The sequence below is a fragment of the Mesoplodon bidens genome, assembly GCF_964165515.1.
Source record: "Mesoplodon bidens genome assembly, chromosome: 13".
Lineage (NCBI taxonomy): Eukaryota > Metazoa > Chordata > Mammalia > Artiodactyla > Ziphiidae > Mesoplodon > Mesoplodon bidens.
Window position 1 is genome coordinate 66,579,464 of NC_138169.1, and position 18,207 is coordinate 66,597,670.

The 18,207-nt window shown below is 40.3% G+C and overlaps 2 protein-coding genes across 3 annotated transcripts in view; one reads left to right on the forward strand and one right to left on the reverse strand.

The window, feature by feature from the left end:
• CFAP53 (cilia and flagella associated protein 53) overlaps positions 1 to 18,207 on the reverse strand; it is a 65,079-nt gene that overhangs the window by 35,881 nt on the left and 10,991 nt on the right. The window lies entirely within an intron of this gene.
• Positions 14,636 to 15,295, forward strand: LOC308626831 (BAG family molecular chaperone regulator 1-like). The gene has a single exon (XM_081252333.1). It carries the CDS (start codon positions 14,686 to 14,688, stop codon positions 15,238 to 15,240), a length of 555 nt encoding a protein of 184 aa, XP_081108459.1. The 5' UTR covers positions 14,636 to 14,685; the 3' UTR covers positions 15,241 to 15,295.

Consider the following 18,207-nt stretch of genomic DNA (forward strand, 5'->3'; position numbering starts at 1 on the left):
GTCACACTGGAAAGAATAGTCAGTTGATCCCTTACTTGAAACCTATCTTTCCAAAGATTATGATGAGAAGAAGGTTTGAACAAATAATGACATTTCTTCACTTTAACGATAACTTGGAAACTCCACTTCCTGCAGACAGAATTTCAAAAGTTAAGCCTCTTTTGGATTATTTTCTACCAAAATTTCAATTGATCTATATACTCAAACAAGAGCTATCATTTGATGAGGCAATGATAAAGTGGAGAGAATGACTCAGATTCAAAACCTATGATCCCAGAAAACTTACAAAATATGGAATTTTGGTCAGGATGGTTAGCAAAAGTGAAACTGGATATATATGCAACCTTGAGATTTACATGGGTGAAGAAAAGAAACTTCAAGAAACAGTTTCAGTCCTACAACCTTATCTTAGTTCATGGCACCATATTTACCAAAACAATTATTACAACAGTGTGTCCACATCTGAAATATCGTTGAAAAATAAAACCAGAGTTTGTGTGACTATAAGAGATAATCGTGGTCTACCAAACCAATTAAAGGATAAATCTAAAAATCTACAGAGGGGAGAAATGACATTCTTATGGAAGGGAGAAGTGATCCTTCTTATATGGAAAGACAAGAGGTTAGTCCGCATGGTGACAGCTATTCATGACGACTCCATAGCATCTACAGGAAAGGAAGACAGGAGGAGTGGCCATCAGATAACTAAGCCCACTTGTCTAATAGAGTATAATAAATATATAAGGAGTTGATCGATCCAATCAATGCCTGGAAAACTTCAATATCCTCTGAAAAACTCAAAAATGGTATAAGAAAGTGGGTTTCTATTTGAGTAATTGCGGTTTATTCAATGTGTTTAAATTTTATTGTAGCTTTAATGCACAGAATAAAATGACTTACAAGCAATATTTGTTAGCAGTAGCTAGAGAATTGGTAACTGAGCATTCTGGTGAATGTAGTGGTAGTCCCACACCTGGTCCTTCTTGTGGCGTTTCTAAAAGAGCCCCCCGCAAAGATCTACCTTGTCAACTGTCAAGTAAAATAAAATAACATATTCTAGAGGAAATAATATCCACAGGACTAAAAAAAAAAAAAATGTCACCAGAAAGTGTAGAGTCTGCTCTTCCAGGGGAAAGTGCAGTGAAACATGGTATATTTGTAATAGATGTTCTGTTCCCCTGCACCGAGGTGCCTGCTAGGGCCTATCACACTCTAACGAAATATTAGAATGCTTTCGTAAGACATGTACAAAGTTTCAAATAAATACATTAAGTGCAAAAAAAGTTGTTGATATTTACTCAAACGTGGGTGTTTCAATATTCACTTACAAAACAAATCTTTGGCCACAGGCATTAGTTTATGCAAAAATCCCCCAGTCAATAATGTGTTAACACTACATGAATGAGCTCATATCATAAACATTCCTTTAGATCAGTAGGTCTTCAAGCTTTTTTGATTACGTATGTCTTTCAGTAAAAAAACTTCTAAGCACCCACAACATTGCTTATAAATTATATGAGGTTATTAATATGTAACTATATCATATAAATTATTTATATGCAAAAATTCAAATTAAAATAGATGAGCTAAAAACATCAAATAGAATATCTATCTATTTTAATGATAATAATCATTAATAAGAGGAAAACTTTTTGTCAGTGCTTCACATGGTACTTTCACACATAAAATCTTATTACATCCTCATAAGTGCCTTATAACTTAGATGGGGCAACAAGTATTATCCCAATTTTAGAGTTAAAGAAATCGAAACCTGGCACTTCCCTGGTGGTCCAGGGGTTAAGACTCCACACTCCCAATGCAGGGGATCTGGGTTCAATCCCTGGTCAGGGAACTAGGTCCTGCATGCCACAACTAAAAGATCCCATGTGCTGCAACTAAAGATGCTGCATGTGGCAATGAAGATACCACATGCCACAACTAAGACCCGGTGCAGCCAAGTAAATAAATAAATATTTTTTAAAAAGAGGGACTTCCCTGGTGGTGCAGTGGTTAAGAACCCTCCTGCCAATTCAGGGGACACGGGTTCGAGCCCTGGTCTGGGAAGATCCTACATGTTGTGGATCAAGTAAGCCCATGTGCCACAACTATTGAGCCTGCACTCTAGAGCCTTGAGCCACAACTACTGAGCCCATGTGCCATAACTACTGAAGCCCATGGACCTAAAGCCCATGCTCCGCCACAAGAGAAGCCACTGCAATGAGAAGCACGCACACTGTAATGAAGAGTAGCCCTTGCTCACCGCAACTAGAGAAAGCCCACGCACAGCAACGAAGACCAAACGCAGCCAAAAATAATTAAATACAAAATAATAATAAAAGAAAAGAAAGAAAGAAATAGAAACTCAGGGAGCCTAAGTATCTTTCCAAGCCACAGAGCCAGGAGTAGTAATATTATTAGCAACAGTTATTAAGTGCTTACTATTTACCAGGCACTGTTCTAAGCACTTTACATGTCTGAACTCTTATGATCTTCATAACAACCAATGTTGCAACAAACACTATTGTAAGCTAATTATTATTATTATTTTATCCCCAGTTTACAGATGAGGAAATGAAGGCACGGAGCTGTTAGGTATCTTACGTAATTTCATACATTCAATATGTAGTAAAGCAGGGACTGAAGACCTGGCAGTCTGGTCCTGGAGTTCCTTGGTACTTCATTATATCATCAAGTGTTCTGACCACACACCCTAGGATATTCATTTAATAAAAACACCTAAAAAGCCAAAAAAATTCCTTCCTTAATCTGGGGTCCAATCACTGTGTACAAATATAGGACATTTAAAAAGAAATCTGGGGCACAGAGGGAACATACCTCAACATAATAAAGGCCATGTATGACAAACCCACAGCTAACATCATACTCAACAGTGAAAAACTGAAAGCATTTCCACTAAGCTCAGGAATAAGACAAGAATGCCCACTCTCACCACTTTTATTCAACAGTTTGGAAGTCCTAGGCACAGCAATCAGAGAAGAAAAAGAAATAAAAGAAATTCTAATTGGAAACAAAGAAGTAAAACTGTTTGCAGATGACATGATACTATACATAGAAAAATCCTACAGACACCACCAGAAAACTACTAGAGCTCATTGGTGAATTTGGTAAAGTTGCAGGATACAAAATTAATATCAGAAATATGTTGCATTTCTATACACTAACAACAAATTATCATAAGGAGAAATTAAGGAAACAATCCCATTTACCATCACATCAAAAAGAATAAAATACCTAGGAATAAACCTACCTAAGGAGGTAAAAGACCTGTACTTGGAATGCTAAAAGACTCTAATGAATGGAATTGAAGATGACACAATGAAATGGAAAGATACACTGTGTTATTGGATTGGAATAATTAATATTGTTAAAAAAGGATCATACCACACCCAAGGCAATCTACAAATTCAATGCAACCCCTATCAAAATACCAATGGCATCTTTCACAGAAATAGAACAAATAATTTTAAAATCTGTATGGAAACACAAAAGACCCCAAATAACTAAAGCAATCTTGAGAAAGAATACAGCTGGAGAAACCATGCTCCCTGACTTCAAACTATACCACAAAGCTACAGTAATCACAACAGTATGGTACTGGCACAAAAACAGACACACAGATCAATGGAACAGAATAGAGAGCCCAGAAATAAACCCATGAACTTATGGTAAATTAATCTATGACAAAGGAGGCAAGAATATACAATGGAGAAAATACAGTCTCTTCAATAAGTATTGGGAAAACTGGACAGCTACATGTAGAATAATGAAATCAGAACATTCTCTAACATCATATATAAAAGTAAGCTCAAAATGGATTAAAGATCTAAATGTAAGAGTGGATACCATAAAACTCCTAGAGGAAAACATAGACAAAAGACTCCTTGACATAAACCATACCAATATTTATTTGGATCTGTCTCCTAAAACAAGGGAAATAAAAGCAAAAATAAACAAACGGGACCCAATTAAACTTAAAAGCTTTTGCACAGCAAAATAAACCATCAACAAAATGAAAAGACAACCTACTGAATGGGAGAAAATATTTGCAAATGATATGACTGATAAGGGGTTAATATCCAACATATATAAACAGTTCATAAAATTCAACATCAAAAGAAAAGAAAAAAAAAGCCCGATTAAAAAATGGGCAGAAGAACTGAAGACATTTCTCCAAAGAGGATATGCAAATGGCCAAAAAGCATATGAAAAGATGCTCAGCATGGTTAATCATCAGGGAAATGCAAATCAAAACCACAATGAGGGGATTCCCTGGTGGTCCAGTGGTTAGCACTCCATGCTTTCACTGCCGAGGGCCCAGGTTCAATCCCTGGTCGGAGAATTAAGATCCCACGAGGCACGAGGCATGGCCAAAAAAAAAAAAGAAAGAAAGAAAGAAACAAAACCACAATGAGATATCACCTTGCACCTGTCAGAATGGCTATCGTCAGGGGAGACCTTCAAGCTGGCAGAGGAGTAAGACGTGGAGATCACCTTCCTCCCCACAAATACATCAGAAATACATCTACATGTGGAACAACTTCTACAGAACATGTACTGAACGCTGGCAGAAGACCTCAGACCTCCCCAAAGGCAAGAAGCTCCCCACGTACCTGGGTAGGGCAAAAGAAAGAAGAAAAAACAGACAAAAGAATAGGGACAGGACCTGCACCTCTGGGAGGGAGCTGTGAAGGGGGAAACGTTTCCACACACTAGGAAGCCCCTTCACTGGCGGAGACAGGTGGCGGAGGCGGGAAGCTTCAGAGCCATGGAGAAGAGCACAGCAACAGGGGTGCAGAGGGCAAAGCGGAGAGATTCCAGCACAGAGGATGGGTGCCGACCAGCATTCAACAGTCTGAGAGGCTTGTCTGCTCACTTGCCAGGGTAGGTGCGGGCTGGGAGCTGAGGCTCGGGCTTTGGAGGTCGGATCCCAGGGAGAGTACTGGGGTTGGCTGCGTGAACACAGTCTGAAGGGGCTAGTGCACCACAGCTAGCTGGGAGGGAGTCCGGGAAAAAGTCTGAAACTGCCTAAGAGGCAAGAGACCATTGTCTCGGGGTGCATGAGGAGAGGGGACTTAGAGCACCGCCTAAACGAGTTCCACAGACGGGCGCGAGCTGTGGCTATCAGCATGGACCCCAGAGACAGGCATAAAATGCTAAGGCTGCTGCTGCAGCCACCAAGAAGCCTGTGTGCAAGCACAGGTCACTATCCACACCTCCCATCCCGGGAGCCTGTGCAGTCCACCACAGCCAGGGTCCCGTGATCCAGGGACAACTTCCCCGGGAAAGCACACGGTGCACCTCAGGCTGCTGCAACTTCATGACAGCCTCTGCCGCCGCAGGCTTGCCCCGCATTCCATACCCCTCCCTCTCCCCAGCCTCAGTGAGCAAGAGCCCCCGAATCAGCTGCTACTTCAACCCTGTCCTGTCTGGGTGAAGAACAGACGCCCTCAGGCACCCTACACACAGAGGCGGGGCCAAATCCAAAGCTGAACCCCAGGAGCTGTGCGAACGAAATAGAGAAAGGGAACTTTCTCCCAGCAGCCTCAGGAGCAGCGGATTAAACCTCCACAATCAACTTGATGTACCCTGCATCTGTGGAATACCTGAACAGAAAATGAACCATCCCAAAATTGAGGCAGTGGACTTTGGGAGCAACTGTAGACTTGGGGTTTGCTTCCTGCACATAATTCGTATCTGGTTTTATGTTTACGTTAGTTTAGTATTTAGAGTTTATTATCATTGGTAGGTTTGTTGATTGATTTGGTGGCTCGCTTCCTTTTTTTCATATATATATATATATATATTTCCTTTTTCTCTTTTTGTGAGTATGTGTATGATTCTTTGTATGATTTCATCTGTATAGCTTTGCTTTTACCATTTGTCCTAGGGTTCTGTCTGTCCTTTTTTTTCTTTTAGTATAGTTTTTAGCACTTTTATCATTGGTGGATTTGTTTTTTAGTTTGGTTGCTCTCTTCTGTATTTCTTTCTTTTTTAAATTACTTTTTAATTTTTAACAATTAAAAAATTTATTTTAATAACTTTATTTTCTTTCTTTCTTTCTTTCTTTCTTTCTTTCTTTCTTTCTTTCTTTCTTTCTTTCTTTCTTTCTTTCTTTCTTTCTTTCTTTTCTCCCTTTTCTTCTAAGCCATGTGGTTCACAGGGTCTTGGTGCTCTGGCCAGGTGTGAGGCCTGTGCCTCTGAAGTGGGAGAGCCGAGTTCAGGACGTTGGTCCACCAGAGACCTCCTGGCTTCACGTAATATCAAACAGCAAAAGCTCTCCCAGAGATCTCCATCTCAATGCTAAGACCCAGCTCCACTCAATGACCAGGAAGCAACAGTGCTAGATACCTTATGCCAAACAACTAGCAAGACAGGAACACAACCACACCCATTAGCAGAGAGGCTGCCTAAAATCATACTAAGTTCACAGATGACCCAAAACACACAACCGGATGCAGTCCTGCCCACCAGAAAGACAAGATCCAGGCTCATCCACCAGAACACAGGCACTAGTCCCCTCCACCACGAAGCCTACAAAACCGACTGAACCAACCTTAGCCACTGGGGGCAGACAACAAAAACAACAGGAACTACGAACCTGCAGCCTGTGTAAAGGAGACACCAAAACACAGTAAGTCAAGCAAAATAAGAAGACAGAGAAACACACAGCAGAGGAAGGAGCAAGGTAAAAATCCACCAGGCCAAACAAATGAAGAGAAAATGGGCAGTCTACCTGAAAAAGAATTCACAGTAATGATAATAAAGATGATCCAAAATCTTGGAAATAGAAGGAGAAAATACAAGAAACGTTTAAGAAGGACCTAGAAGAAATAAAGACCAAACAAACAATGATGAACAACACAATAAATGAAATTAAAAATTCTCTAGAAAGAATCAGTAGCAGAATAATTGAGGCAGAAGAATGGATAAGTAACCTGGAAGATAAAATAGTGGAAATAACTACTGCAGAGCAGAATAAAGAAAAAAGAATGAAAACAACTGAGGACAGTCTCAGAGACCTCTGGGACAACACTAAATGCACCAACATTCAAATTAGAGGGGATCCAGAAGAAGAAGAGAAAAAGAAAGGGACAGAGAAACTATTTGAAGAGATTATAGTTGAAAACTTCCTTATATGGGAAAGGAAATAGTTAATCACGTCCAGGAAGCGCAGAGTCCCATATGGGATAATTCCAAGGAGAAACATGCCAAGACACATATTAATCAAGCTATCAAAAATTAAATAAAAGAAAAAACATTAAAAGCAGTAAGGGGGGCTTCCCCGGTGGCGCAGTGGTTGAGAGTCCACCTGCTGATGCAGGGGAAACAGGTTCGTGCCCCGCTCCGGGAAGATCCCACATGCTGCAGAGCGGCTAGGCCCGTGAGCCATGGCTGCTGAGCCTGCGCATCTGGAGCCTGTGCTCCACGATGGGAGAGGCCACAACAGTGAGAGGCCCGCGTACTGCAAAAAAAAAAAAAAAAAAAAAAAAAGCAGCAAGGGAAAAGCAACAAATAACATACAAGGGAATCCCTATAAGGATAACACCTGATCTTTCAGCAGAAACTCTGCAAGCCAGAAGGGACACGCAGGACATATTCAAAGTGATGAAAGGGAAAAACCTACAACTAAGATTACTCTATCCGGCCAGGACCTCACTCAGATTCAACGGAGAAATTAAAACCTTTACAGACAAGCAAACACCAAGAGAATTCAGCACCATCAAACCAGCTTTACAACAAATGCTAAAGGAACTTCTCTAGGCAGGAAACACAAGAGAAGGAAAAGATCTAAAATAACAAACCCAAAACAATTAACAAAATGGTAACAGGAACATACATATCAATAACTAACTTAAATGTAAATGGATTAAATGCTCCAACCAAAAGACATAGACTGGCTGAATGGATACCAAACAAGACCCACATATATATTGTCTACAAGAGACTCACTTAAGACCTAGCGACACACACAGACTGAAAGTGAGAGGATGGATAAAGATATTCCATGCAAAAGGAAATCAAAAGAAAGCTGGAGTAGCAATTCTCATATCAGAAAAAATAGACTTTAAAATAAAGACTATTACAAGAGACAAAGAAGGATACTACATAATGATCAAGGGATCAATTCAAGAAGATATAACAATTGTAAATATTTGTGGACCCAACATAGGAGCACCTTAATACACAAGGCAAATGTTAACAGCCATAAAAGGGGAAATCAACAGTAACACAATCATAGTAGGGGATTTTAACACCCCACTTTCACCAATGGACAGATCAGCCAAAATGAAAATAAATAAGGAAACACAAGCTTGAAATGATACATTAAACAGATGGACTTAATTGATATTCTATAGGACATTCCAGCCAAAAACAACAGCATACACTCTCTTCTCAAGTATTCATGGAACATTCTCAGGATAGATTATATCTTGGGTCACAAATCAATCCTTGGTAAATTTTTAAAAATTGAAATAGTATCAAGTATCATTTCTGACCACAATGCTATGAGACTAGATATCAATTACAGGAAAATATCTGTAAAAAATACAAACACATGGAGGCTAAACAATACACTACTAAAAAACCAAGAGATCACTGAAGAAATCAAAGAGGAAATAAAAAATACCTGGAAACAAATTACAATGAAAACACGATGACCCAAAACTTATGGGATGCAGCAAAATCTATTCTAAGAGGGAAGTTTATAGCAATACAATCCTACCTTAAGAAACAAGAAACACCTCAAATAAACAACGTAACTTTACACTTAAAGCAATGAGAGAAAGAAGAACAATAAAACCCCAGAGTCAGCAGAAAGAAAGAAATCATAAAGATCAGAACAGAAATAAATGAAATAGAAAAGAAGGAGATGATCTAAAGATCAATAAAACTAAAAGCTGGTTCTTTGAGAAGATAAACAAAATTGATAAAATATTAGCCAGACTCATCAACAAACAAAGGGAGAAGACTCAAATAAACACAATTAGAAATGAAAAAGGAGAAGTAACAACTGACACTGCAGAAATGCAAAGGATCATGAGAGATTACAACAAGCAACTATATGATGATAATATGGACAACATGGAATTATGGACAAATTCTTAGAAAACCACAACCTTCCGAGACTGAACCAGGAAGAAATAGAAAATATGAACAGACCAATCACAAGCACTGAAGTTGAAACTGTGATTAAAAATCTTCCAAAAAACAAAAGCCCAGGACCAGATGGCTTCACAGGCGAATTCTATCAAACATTTAGAGAAGAGCTAACACCTATCCGTCTCAAACTCCTCCAAAATATAGCAGAGGGAGGAATACTCCCAAACTCATTCTACGAGGCCACCATCACCCTGATACCAAAACCAGACAAAGATGTCACAAAGAAAGAAAACTACAGGCCAATATCACTGATGAACATAGATGCAAAAATCCTCAACAAAATACTAGCAAACAAATTCCAACAGAACATTAAGAGGATCATACACCATGATCAAGTGGGGTTTATCTCAGGAATGCAAGGATTCTTCAATATATGGAAATCAATCAACGTGATACACCATATTAACAAAAGGAAGGAGAAAAACCATATGATCATCTCAATAGATGCAGAGAAAGCTTTCGACAAAATTCAACACCCATTTATTATAAAAACCCTGCAGAAAGTAGGCATAGAGGGAACTTTCCTCAACATAATAAAGGCCATATATGACAAACCCACAGCCTACAGTGTCCTCAATGGTGAAAAACTGAAACCTTTTCCACTAAGATCAGGAAGAAGACAAGGTTGCCCACTCTCACCACTCTTATTCAACATAGTTTTGGAAGTTCTAGCCACAGAAATCAGAGAAGAAAAAGAAATAAAAGGAATCGAAATTGGAAAAGAAGTAGTAAAGCTGTCACTCTTTGCAGATGACATGATACTATACATACAGCATCCTAAAGATGCTACCAGAAAACTACTAGAGCTAATCAATGAATTTGGTAAAGTAGCAGGATACAAAGTGTTTGTTTGTTTGTTTGCGGTATGCGGGCCTCTCACTGTGTGGCCTCTGCCGTTGTGGAGCACAGGCTCTGGACGCGCAGGCTCAGCAGCCATGGCTCATGGGCCTAGCTGCTCCATGGCATGTGGGATCTTCCCAGACCGGGGCAGGAACCATGTCCCCTGCATTGGCAGGTGGACTCCCAAACACTGTGCAACCAGGGAAGCCCCAGGATACAAAATTAATGCACAGAAATCTTTGGCATTCTTATACACTAATGAAGAAAAATCTGAAAGTGAAATTAAGAAAACACTCCCATTTACCACTGCAACAAAAAGAATAAAATATCTAGGAATAAAGCTACCTAAGGAGACAAAAGACCTGTATGCAGAAAATTATAAGACACTGATGAAAGAAATTAAAGATGATACAAATAGATGGAGAGATATACCATGTTTTTGGATTGGAAGAATCAACATTGTGAAAATGACTATACTACCCAAAGCAATCTACAGATTCAATGCAATCCCTATCAAACTACCCCTGGCATTTTTTTTTTTTTTTTTTTCTTTTTTTTTCTTTTTGCGGTATGCGGGCCTCTCACTGTTGTGGCCTCTCCCGTTGCGGAGCACAGGCTCCGGATGCGCAGGCCCAGCGGCCATGGCTCACGGGCCCAGCCGCTCCGCGGCATATGGGATCCTCCCAGACCGGGGCACGAACCCGTATCCCCTGCATCGGCAGGCGGACTCTCAACCACTGCGCCACCAGGGAGGCCCCCCCTGGCATTTTTTACAGAACTACAAGAAAAAAAATTTCACAATTTGTATGGAAACACAAAAGACCCCAAATAACCAAAACAATATTGAGAACAAAAAAAGGAGCTGGAGGAATCAGGCTCCCTGACTTCAGACTATATGACAAAGCTACAGTAATCAAGACAGTATGGTACTGGCACAAAAACAGAAATATAGATCAATGGAACAGGATAGAAAGCCCAGAGATAAACCCACGCACATGGTCACCTTATCTTTGATAAAGGAGGCAAGAATATACAGCGGAGAAAAAACAGCCTCTTCAATAAGTGGCGCTGGGAAAACTGGACAGCTACATGTAAAAGTATGATATTAGAACACTCCCTAACACCATACACAAAAGTAAGCTCAAAATGGATTAAAGACCTAAATGTAAGGCCAGACACTATCAAACTCTTAGAGGAAAACACAGGCAGAACACTCTATGACATAAATCGCAGCAAGATCCTTTTTGACCCACCTCCTAGAGAAATGGAAATAAAAACAAAAATAAAGAAATGGTACCTAATGAAACTTAAAAGCTTTTGCACAGCAAAGGAAACCATAAACAAGACCAAAAGACAACCCTCAGAATGGGAGAAAATATTTGCGAATGCAGCAACTGACAAAGGATTAATCTCCACAATTTACAAGCAGCTCAATAAGAAACAACCAATGCAAAAATGGGCAGAAGACCTAAATAGACATTTTCCAAAGAAGATATACAGATTGCCAACAAACACATGAAAGAATGCTCAACATCACTAATCATTAGAGAAATGTAAATCATAACTACAATGAGGTATCACCCCACACCGGTCAGAATGGACATCATCAAAAAATCTACAAACAATAAATGCTGGAGAGGGTGTGGAGAAAAGGGAACCCTCTTGCACTGTTGTTGGGAATGTAAATGGATACAGCCACTATGGTGAACAGTATGGAGGTTCCTTAAAAAACTACAAATAGAACTACCATATGACCCAGCAATCCCACTACTGGGCATATACCCTGAGAAAACCATAATTCAAAAAGGGTCATGTACCACAATGTTCACTGCAGCACTGTTTAGAATAGCCAGGACGTGGAAGCAACCTAAGTGTCCATCGACAGATGAATGGATAAAGAAGAGGTGGCACATATATACAGTGGAATATTAGCTATAAAAAGAAATGAAATTGAGTTATTTGTAGTGAGGTGGATGGACCTAGAGTCTGTCATACAGAGTGAAGTAAGTCATAAAGAGAAAAACAAGTACTGTATGCTAACACATATATATGGAATCTAAAAAAAAAAAGGTTCTGAAGAAAGTAGTGGCAGGACAGGAATAAAGACGTAGACGTAGAGAATGGACTTGAGGACACAGGGAGGGGGAAGGGTAAGCTGGGACGAAATGAGAGAAGGGCATGGACATATATACACTACCAAATGTAAAATAGATAGCTAGTGGGAAGCAGCTGCATAGCACAGGGAGATTAGCTCAGTGCTTTGTGACCACCTAGATGGGTGGGATACGGAGGGTGGGAGGGAGATGCAAGGTGGGGGGATATAGGGGTATATGTATACGTATAGCTGATTCACTTTCTTATACAGCAGAAACTCACACAACATTGTAAAGCAATTACACTCCCATAAAGATGTTTAAAAAAAAAGAATGGCTATCATCAAAAAGAACATAAATAACAATGTTGGCAACAATGTTGCACTATTGGTAGCAATGTAAATTAGCGCAGCCACTGTGGAAAACAGCATGAAGGTTTCTCTAAAAAGTAAAAATAGAACTACCATATGACCCAGCAATTCCAGTCCTGGGTACATATCCAAAAACAAAAAACAAACACTAATTCAAAAAGACACACACACTCCACAACGTTCATAGTAACAGTATTTATAACTGTCAAGATATGGAAGCAACCTAAGTGTCCATTAACAGATGAATGGATAAAGAAAATATGGTATATATATATATACAATGGAATACTACTCAGCCATAAAAAAGAATGAAATTTTGCCATTTGCAGCAACATGGATGGACTTGGAGAGCATTATGCTAAGTGAAATATGTCAAATAGAGAAATACAAATACCGTATGATATCACTTACATGTGGAATCCAAAAAAATACAAGAAACTAATGAATATAACAAAAAAGAAGCAGACTCACAGATATAGAGAACAAACTATTGGTTACCAGTGGGGAGAGGGAAGGGGGGAAAGGCAATACAGGGGTAGGGGATTAAAAAAGTTTTTTTCATGATGTACCAACTTTTTCTCTGTGAAAGACACCCCTAAGAGGAAAAAAAAAAAAAAAAACAAGCTATAGACTAGGAAAAAATATTTCTAAACCACATATCCTACAAAGGACTCATATCTGGAATATACAAAGAATTTTCAAAACTTAACAGCTAATCCAATTAGAAAACGGGAAAAGATATGAAGAGACACTTCACCGAATTGAATGTACACATGGCAAATAAGCATATGAAAAGTTGTACAACAATACCACCCATTAGGGAAATGCCAATAAAGGTGGCAATGAGATATCATTACACACCTGTGCTCTAATAGTGACAGTATGAAAAGCTGGCAAAGATATGGAAAAACTTAATCTTTTACACATTACTGGTAGAAATATAAAATCGTACAGCCACACTGGAAAAAATTTGTCAGTTTCTTACAAAATTAAGCATACATATAAGACCCAGCATATGGCAATTATCCTAGAGAAAGGAAAACTTATGTTCACACAAATATGTGTACACAAATGTTCATATCAGATTCATTTATAATAGTTAAAAACTAGAAACAATCAATAAGTGAATGGTTTATAGAAACTTAAGTACATCCATGCAATGGAATACTACTCAGCAATAAAAAGGACAAACTACTGATACATGCAGCAGTTTGGATGAACCTCAAAGGCAATTCATTAACTGAAAAGAGCCAATTTCGAAAGATCACATATTGTATGATTGCATTTATATAAAATTCTTGAAATGACGAAATTATGGAGACGGAAAAGGGATTAGAAGTTGCCTGAGGTTAGGAATGATGGGGGTGACAGTGGTGGTTGTGACTATAAAGGGGAGCACAAGGGAGACCTTTAAGGTGATGGAACAGTTCTGTATCTCGACTATGGTGGGGGATTAGATGGATCTACACATGTGATAAAATGGCACAGAATTATATACATACATTATACCAATGTCAATTTCCTTGTAGGATATTGTGTTAGAGTTACGTAAGATATAACCATTGGGGGAAACTGGGACTGTAAGAATACATGAGATTTTTGTACTATCTTTGCAATTTCTGTGAATATATAATTATTTAAAAATAAAAAAATTTAAATCACTGGTTATCTTGTCACTGTTATTCATTTCATTTCATTTCATTATTATTACTGAAAATAATTTTGCTGTTTAGAAGACTTGGAGCAATAAAAATGACCCGTTCGAGGGTGTCAAATATTCTAGGTATGCCACTGAATATACCTAAAAGAAATGAATGTGCTTGTCCACCAGAAGACACATACAAGAATGTCCACAGCAGCGTTATTTATAAGAATAAACTGGGGGGTGGGCAACTAGTGCAGGTCTGGCGGAGCGCGGCGGCGCTCGGAGATCGCGAGGCGACCGGGAGCGGCTGGGCCCCCGGCGGCGCGCCCCTCGGCTGGGCCGGGAGCCGCGTCAGTCGGTGCCCCCAGGCGAGCGCGGTCCGCCTCCCTCCCAGCGATCAGCCGTCCGGAGTGTGACCAGAGGGCAGGCCGGATCCACCAGGGGCGCCGCCGCCTGCGCTTGCAGGCCGCGGGTGAAGAAGAAAGCACGGCCTCGCTTGGCCCGGAGCGAAGAGGCGGCCCTGAGTGAAGAGGTGGCCCGGAGGAGCGAGGGAATGGCGGCAGCCGGGCTCAGCGTAACCGTCACCCACAGCAATGAGAAGCACGATCTTCAAGTTATCCCGCAAGAGGGCTGTAGTGAACCAATTGTCCAAAACCTGGCCCAGGTTGTTGAAAAGGCCACAGGGGTCCCGCTGCCTTTTCAGAAACTCATATTTAAGGGAAAATCTCTGAAGGAAATGGAGACGCCATTGTCAGCACTTGGAATACAAAATGGTTGCCGGGTCACGTTAATTGGGAAAAAGAACAGTCCAGATGAAGAAGTTGAAATAAAGAAGTTGAAAGATTTGGAGAAGTCTGTGGAGAAGATAGCTGACCAACTGGAAGAGTTGAGTAAAGAGCTTACTGGAATCCAGCAGGGTTTTCTGGCCAAGGATTTGCAAGCTGAAGCTCTCTGCAAACTCGACAAGAGAGTAAAAGCCACAATCGAGCAGTTTATGAAGATCTTGGAAGAGATTGACACACTAGTTCTGCCAGAAAATTTCAAAGACAGTCGAATGAAAAGGAAGGGTTTGGTGAACAAGATTCAGGTGTTCCTAAGCTGCATGTGATACAGTGGAGCACAGCATCTGCCAGGAGACGGAGGGACTGCAGGCCACAAACTTGGCCTTGGCTGACTGAGGATCACAGCAGACAAGGATAAGGCCACCTCCTCAGGAACCATAATGTGCCCTTCAGGAACCCTGGCCCAGTCCAGACCCCCTGCTGAGCTCTGCCCACCCACCCAGTGTACAGTGCGGGGGGAGGTCCCAGGGCTCCTTGGGCATATCCTTCTACAGCTTTTCCCTCTGTACACCCTCCCCCGGGGCAGTTTCAGTTTCCTGGGCTTTCAACCACCTCTGCATGCTGTTGGCCGCAAATCTGTCTCTGGCCTGGACCTCTGTCTTAGACTCCAGGCCTGTTCATGTGATTGTCCATTGTACATCGCCACTGGGATGTCCCAGAGGCTCCACTGTCCATGAACATCATCGCCCCACAAACTTGCCACACACACCCTGCCCCCCACCACATGGCACCACCAGCCACCCAAGCCTACAAGTTAGAAACCAGCATGTTGTTCTTGCTTCCTTCCTGCCTGTGAACCCCTCACATCCAATCTCACAGCTTATCGATTCTATGCCCAATGTAACCATGAGTCTTTAATTATCATGATCGTTTTCCAAGTTAGGACAGTGTCCATCTGTCTAGAGTATTGCAGCTTCCAAAGACTTTCTTCTCTTCTGTGTTCTCACTTAGCTCTGGCCGGCCCAAGGTCTTATGAATGAAGAAATGAGACCAAATAGGAGATCCGATGTACCAAGGTCATGTTCTGGCCCTGCTCGCTCTAGACTCATTTCTTGCCTCTCCCCCATTCTCCTTTAAATGAGAATGTACTCCAGCATACCCACCTTCTTATATTTCCTGAAATATAAACTTTCTTTCCCTTCTAGATCTTTCCAAACTCATTTCTCTACTTGGAATTACCTTCCCTTGTTTCTTCTTTTTCCTACCTAATTTCTACTTATCCCTCAGGGCTGAGCTGAGGTGTCACCTCCCCTGGGAAGTCTTCCCTGCCTTGTCCTTGCCTGGTACCCACAGTACCCTGTGTGCCCCCATCTGGGCCTTTAGCATTCTGTGCTGCCGTTGGCTGACCTTAAGCTTGGCTTCCCCCTTAGACTGACTGTTTGCCCCAGGAGCCGGTAATGCTGTCTAGCTTATTATGCCCTGTTGTATCCCCAGTGCCCAGCACACAGGAGGTGTTCAATAAATAATTGTTGGCTGGAAAAAAAAAGAATAAACTGGAAGTGACTGAAATGCCTATAACCTGGAAGATGAATAAATTGTGGTATATTCACACAATGGAATACTAAAAGGAAGAGGAGGGGAAAGGAGAGGAAGAGGAAAAATTTCATCTCACTTTATGTATACATGAAAGCCTCAATTATATTTTCAGTAATGGGGCCTGATTTAGCATCCTTGATCAAAATTTAACACCGCCCCTTCACCCTTATAATGAATTAAAACTATATTTGCTACTCTGTATTAAAGAGTTGGTGGTATTAAATTAAAAACACTGAAAACAGTTGGATTTCAAATGAATTATGGTAGTCTCCCTTATCCACCATTTCACTTTCTACAGTTTCTATTACCCACAATCAACTGTGGTCTGAAAACATTAAATGGAAAACTCCAGAAATAAACAACTCATAAGTTTTTCAATTGCACTCTGTTCTAAGTAGCGTAATGAAATTTGGCACCCACTTGGGATCTCCAACCGTCAACATTTTCTGCTCCTGACATCAACCATCAACATCGTCATTGATCAATGATCCAGGATCACTCGAAGCAGGTGATCCTGCTTCTGACGTGTGGTCAGAAGGCCAGTAGCCTAATGCTACATCATAACGTCTACATCATTCACTTCACTTCATCTTACTTATCACATAGACATTTTATCATCTCACATCATCACAAGAAGGGTGAGTACAGTACAATAAGATATTTTGAGACAGAGAGATAGACCACATCCACGAATTTTATTACAGTATATTGTTACAACTGTTCCATTTCATTATTGTTGTTAATCTCTGACTGTGTCTAATTTATAAATTAAACTTTATCACAGGTCTGTATGCACTGGAAAAAACATAGTATATACAGAATGTGGTACTCGCCCCGGTTTCAGACATTTACTGGGGATGGATAAGGGGGGCTAGTGTATATTGTTGCAGGATATAACTGTTTCTTCAAAAATTCTAACTAGCAAGTTATACAACTTGAAGTTGTATACTTAGTTATATAAGATCTCTATGAAATCTGTAAAAATTGTTACCAAATTAATATGTATTTTAAGAGCACAAACCACTTATGAAACTTCATTTTTATTACTGTGTCAAAAAACATTTACTAGAGAGTGGAAAATATATTAATGGTCCATTGAAATTCACTTCCTAGTGTCCCCTTTGCCCCTTACAGCATCTTCTCCTCTAGCAGCCAGTAGGGAGAATCCAGATCCTGCCAAAGACAGGATGTGAGGCTATGTTTTACATACACTCGAGAGAACAAGAAGTGTGGAGCAGGTGCATCTATAGAAAAGGTCTGAGAAAGGTCTCAGAACCCCTAGCTGGGCTGATTGGTGACAGTATTTCTTTCCTGAGGCCAGCTAGTAAAAACTGGAGGAGGTAAATACTTCTTTAAATGCAAAGACAGCAACACAAGACTTCGAAGCATACGAAAAATCAAGGAAACATACACCAACAAAGGAACACGATGATTTTCTAATAACCAATCCTAAAGAAATAAAGTTCTACAAATTACCTGATGAAGAATTCCAAACAATTGTTTTAAGGAAGGTTGGCAAGCTACAAGAGAACACAGATAGACAATGCAACAAAATCAGGAAAACAACACAGGAACAAAATGAGAAATTCAACAGAGGTAGGATCATCAAAAAGAACCAAACAGAAGTTCCAGAGCTGAAGAATACAATGAATGAAATGAAAAATCCAAGAGACAGCATCAACATCAGGCGTGAACAA